This window comes from Alexandromys fortis, unplaced genomic scaffold (assembly GCF_014885135.2).
Source record: "Alexandromys fortis isolate MF-2015 unplaced genomic scaffold, M_Fortis_MF-2015_v1.1 scaffold_128, whole genome shotgun sequence".
Classification (NCBI taxonomy): Eukaryota; Metazoa; Chordata; class Mammalia; order Rodentia; family Cricetidae; genus Alexandromys; species Alexandromys fortis.
In genome coordinates this window covers 4,842,399-4,847,198 of record NW_026068012.1, presented here as the reverse complement: position 1 = coordinate 4,847,198, position 4,800 = coordinate 4,842,399, and the positions used below count along the sequence as shown (strand labels likewise).

Below are 4,800 nucleotides of genomic sequence, written 5' to 3'. Positions count from 1 at the left end.
CCAACATTCCAGCATATGTATAATGAGGAGTGCTGAATGCTTTCTCAAAGAATTTTCTGTTTTATAAATAGTAGACTTAGTTATTGGAAGCTCCAATAACCTTATATTTTTAGAAACATTTAAGCTGAATCTATGATTTTAAAGTGTGTCCTAAAATATTTTGTCTCTTCTGTTGGTAGATGAGGTAGTTCTCTTATCAGTCAATACAAATTTACATTCTGTTCTTCACTCATATCTAGATGGAGGGGGAAGGACCTTGGACTTTTCACAGGGCAGCGACTCTTTGGACTGGAGAGGGAGGGGAAAGGGAGGAGGGGGAGGAAAATGGGAGGTAGGGAGGAGGTGAAAAATTGTAATAATATGTATAATAATAAAAAATGCATTTCACTGTTTCATTTCAAAAATGCCATAGGGAATGATGAATGCTGACCCTTCCAAGATAGGCTATTGCTGTCCTCTAAGCCAAGTAGATGTTTTAATCTCCAGTATTTTAATGCACCTGTTTTAAATATTTGAAAATATGTCTCAATTCAGTACTATATGTTATGCATCTCTACAGCTATAAAAGTAACATTTTCTTCTTAATGGCAAAAGCAATCAAGGAAACACTAACTTGTACATGGTGATTATATAAAATTGAATGATATATTGTTTTCTCATAATTTCAGATAGAAGTGAAAAGATTTTACTTCAGCATCTTCTTAAGAATAATGCAAAACCAGAGCATTGTCACTGAATTCATACTGCTTGGGCTTTCACAGAACTCAAAAGTTGAGAAAATATTGTTTGTTGTATTTTTGTTGATATACTTTGCAACTATTTGGGGCAACATGATAATTGTGGTGACCATTATCTACAGCCCTGCACTGCTTGCCTCCCCCATGTACTTCTTCTTAATATTTTTGTCCTTACTGGATGCATGCACTTCTTCTACTGTCACACCCAAGATGATGGTGGACTTCTTCTATGAGAGGAAGACCATATCTTTTGAATGTTGCATGATACAATTATTTGCTATTCATTTCTTCACTGGGGTAGAGGTGATTGTCCTGTCAGCCATGGCCTATGACCGCTATGTGGCCATTTGCAAGCCCTTACACTATACTTCTATTATGACCCGAAGGCTCTGTGGCATTTTGGTGGTCGTATCCTGGGCAGGTGGGTTTTTACATTCTACTGTACAAGTGATCTTCACTTTGCAATTGCCTTTATGTGGACCCAATGTTATTGATCACTACATGTGTGATTTGTTCCCATTACTGAAGCTTGCCTGTACTGACACACACATATTTGTTATTTTGGTGTTTGCTAACAGTGGATCCATCAGCATCATAATCTTCTCTATTCTGCTTGTCTCCTATGGTGTCATATTGTACTCTCTGAGAGCCCAAAGCTCTGAAGGGCGATTTAAAGCTCTCTCCACCTGTGGATCACACATTACAGCTGTGCTTTTGTTCTTTGTCCCATGTTTTCTAATATACGCACGACCTACATCTGCTTTCTCTTCTGAAAAAAATGCATTTGTATTTGCAACTATCATAACACCACTTCTTAATCCTATGGTGTACACTTTCAGGAATAAGGACATAAAGACTGCCATCAAGATCATGTGGAAAAGATTGATAATGTTTTCTAATGAGTACTAAAATATTACACATCCAATGCTGGGTAGATAGAACAGTGGGAAAAGATCATTCAATGTGCAAACATAAGCAATTATTCCTGATTCCTATTACCAATATCATAAAGCAGTCATGGTTTCACACTTTTAATAAAATACTGTTGAAGTGAGGTATTGTAGAACCTAAAGGCTTTTAACAAGACCAGTGAAGTTAAGTTTCAGTGGAGAGCTTGTCTTGAGGATATAAGAAAGACTCATTGCCTTACCTTGACTCAACATACATGTGAACAGGTACACATACCATCAACCACTCATTGTATACTCAAACAGACACACACACACACACACACACACACACAAAACAATAATTACACCTAGAAAACTAATCTAACAAATCAAGAAGTCATTATTTATTAGGAAAATTATCTTATTAATTAGTCACTATTTTTTAAAAGATGACATCAGTTTCTATAAGATGCATTGACAATGTGGTGGAAAAACTGTGGTTTTGAGATCACACTTTTACTATGAATTGATTAATTAGCATTAACATGTAAAAATCAAAGTCGGTTTAATTTTATACTTTTAAACTTTCAGTGATTTTTTTAAATAATGGAAGGAATAAATTGGCTTATTAATGTAAATTTGAAATATGGAGAAGAAACATATGGAAATACTTTGAGAGAAAAGGCATCCCTATGTAACATTGTGAAAACTTAGAAACTAACAATGCATAGAACTGTAGGCAAAGTCTGAAGTCTAAGTTTTGCTGGATCATTTGTACATATTTTAAAGGTGACTTTATTAATTCCTATAGGAAAAATTGAGTTAGGTCTTGAACTCTAAAAGAACTAAACAATCAGAATTTCCTTTTGGTGGTGTTACTAACCCATTTAAATGAGATTTTTAACCTGCTTTCACAGGAGAAACTCATTTTACAGCATAAACCAAAGGCAAGTATAGATTACTTGCTAAGATATTCATATACTGAGTACACTGTTCATATATTCCCCCACTATTTACAGAGAAAAAAATTTAGAGGAAGTAGATTTTAAATTAATAGAAGAGTAGTATATTTCAATTATTTTATGAATTTATTTATCATTTATTTAGCATTCATCTCTCCATATATATGTGTATATATACATATTATATGTGTATGTGTATTTGTGTATTATTTCATAAATAAATACATTTTTACATAACTTCCTCCATTTCCTACTTCCTTAAATTCGTCATATGTCTCTCACTCCATCTCAAATGCATGACCTTTCATTATTCAATCACTGTTGTTACACATATGCAGAAACACACCTATATGTATATATAATAAAAATGTTTATAAACAGACTGTAGGATTAACTTAGTGATGCTTATAGATAAATATGTATTTGGGACAGACTTCTTATAATTAAGTAATATATCATAGACTCATCTATTGAAAAGACTGGTTCTCCAGATTTTAATATTCTTAGCTTGGTGTTTCCACATAAACAATTACATTCATTAATTAACAATTGATATCAATAACCAATGAAAGTTATACATTTTATGTTTTTTATATCTTATTATTTTATTTTATTTATTTATGTTTTTTCTTCTTCATTAAAAATTTATTTTGTTTTACTTATTTATTTACTTTTTGAAAAAGGGTCTCTCTAAGTAGTTCATTTTTTTTCCAAGAATATCATTTATTGGTAAAACTAAGCTTTTCATAAACAAAGCAAAATGCTCCTATTGTCATCAGCCAGGGACAAAACATTGTCAATTTCCATCACCAATGGAGACTTGCTGCAATGGGAGATAAGAAAGACGATGAGAGGAAGAAAACAACTGCCCTGCCTAAAGCGACCCCAGCCTTTCACTGCAGGGCTGGGCTCTGGCCATGCCCAAGAACAAAGCCATAAAGAAACTTCTTATTTGAAATGTAGTAGCAGCCATGGCTTCTGGGACCGTCTCTGAACAAAGTGTCTTGGGTGCATCCCAATCTGTGTGTGACATTACATCACCACCTGGAATGCAGCAACATCCAGAAAGATTATTAGGAGTTGTCTTTCTCAAGTAGGGAAGGGCTGAACATAAGGACCTGAGTCCTTAGGGCCTGAAGAAAGCCTAGCCTATGAGGGGAAAGAAAATAAACTGAGAATATGCTAAAAACAAACAAAGAAAACAGAAGCTGAGGCTGGAGACATGAATAAAGTCTCCAGCACTTAGGAGTGCTCACTGTTCTTCCAAAGGGGAGTTGGTTCTCAGCATCTTTGGATGGAAGAGGGACCTAGAACTCACAAGTGCTTCCAGCTCCAGGATGTCCAACACCTCTTCTAGCCTCCTTGGACACTTACACGTGCATGACATACATTTAAAAATCTGGACTCTCTTTAAAGGGTAGATATTTCTATGGCATCAGCAGTAAGCACCGTAGGTGTGTCCTTAAGTAAATATTAGCAAATGCATACCTATATGGCCGTGTTAAAAGACACAGAGTTATCCACTTTCCTGCCACTGCCTCACTGAGATATTATTTCTCTGATTGTCTAACTCTTCTTTCTAAATGCACTCTTCCATGGCTACTCAGAACATCTACTGTCATAGTCAGATTCTGTATATAACACCACAGCACATACTGATTTTTTTAAATTGCTGCTATCCTCAAAATTTTTTTTTCAATTGACGTGATTTTTTTTATTGAGAAAAGGAAAAAAAAGTTTCTGCCTCCTCCCAGCCTCCTATTTCCCTCCCCCTCCCCCCACTCCTCTCCCCTTCCCTCTCCAATCCAAAGAGCAGTCAGGGTTCCCTGCCCTGTGGAAAGTCCAAGGTCCTCCCCTCTCCCTCCATGTCGAGGAAGGTGAACATCCAAACTGGCTAGGCTCCCACCAAGCCAGAACATGAAGTAGGATCAAAACCCAGTGCCATTGTCCTTGGCTTCTCATCAGCCCTCATTGTCCGCCATGATCAGACAGTCCGGTTTTATCCCATGCTTTTTCAGTCACAGTCTAACTGGCCTTGGTGAGCTCCCAATAGATCAGCCCCACTGTCTCAGTGGGTGGGTGCACCCCTCGTGGTCCTGACATCCTTGCTCGTGTTATCCCTCCATCTGCTCCTCATTGGGACCTTGGGAGCTCAGTCCAGAGCTCCAGTGTGGGTCTCTGTCTCTATCTCCATCCATCACCAGATGAAGG

The 4,800-nt window shown here is 36.7% G+C and overlaps 1 protein-coding gene across 1 annotated transcript; it reads left to right on the top strand.

Annotated features, from left to right (window-relative positions):
* Window positions 1-680: 680 nt before the first annotated feature.
* LOC126513646 (olfactory receptor 4C15-like) lies at window positions 681-1,646 on the top strand. Its single transcript, XM_050162131.1, has one exon. The coding sequence runs from the start codon at window positions 711-713 to the stop codon at window positions 1,644-1,646; it is 936 nt and encodes a 311-aa protein (XP_050018088.1). The 5' UTR covers window positions 681-710.
* The last annotated feature ends 3,154 nt before the right edge of the window (window positions 1,647-4,800 follow it).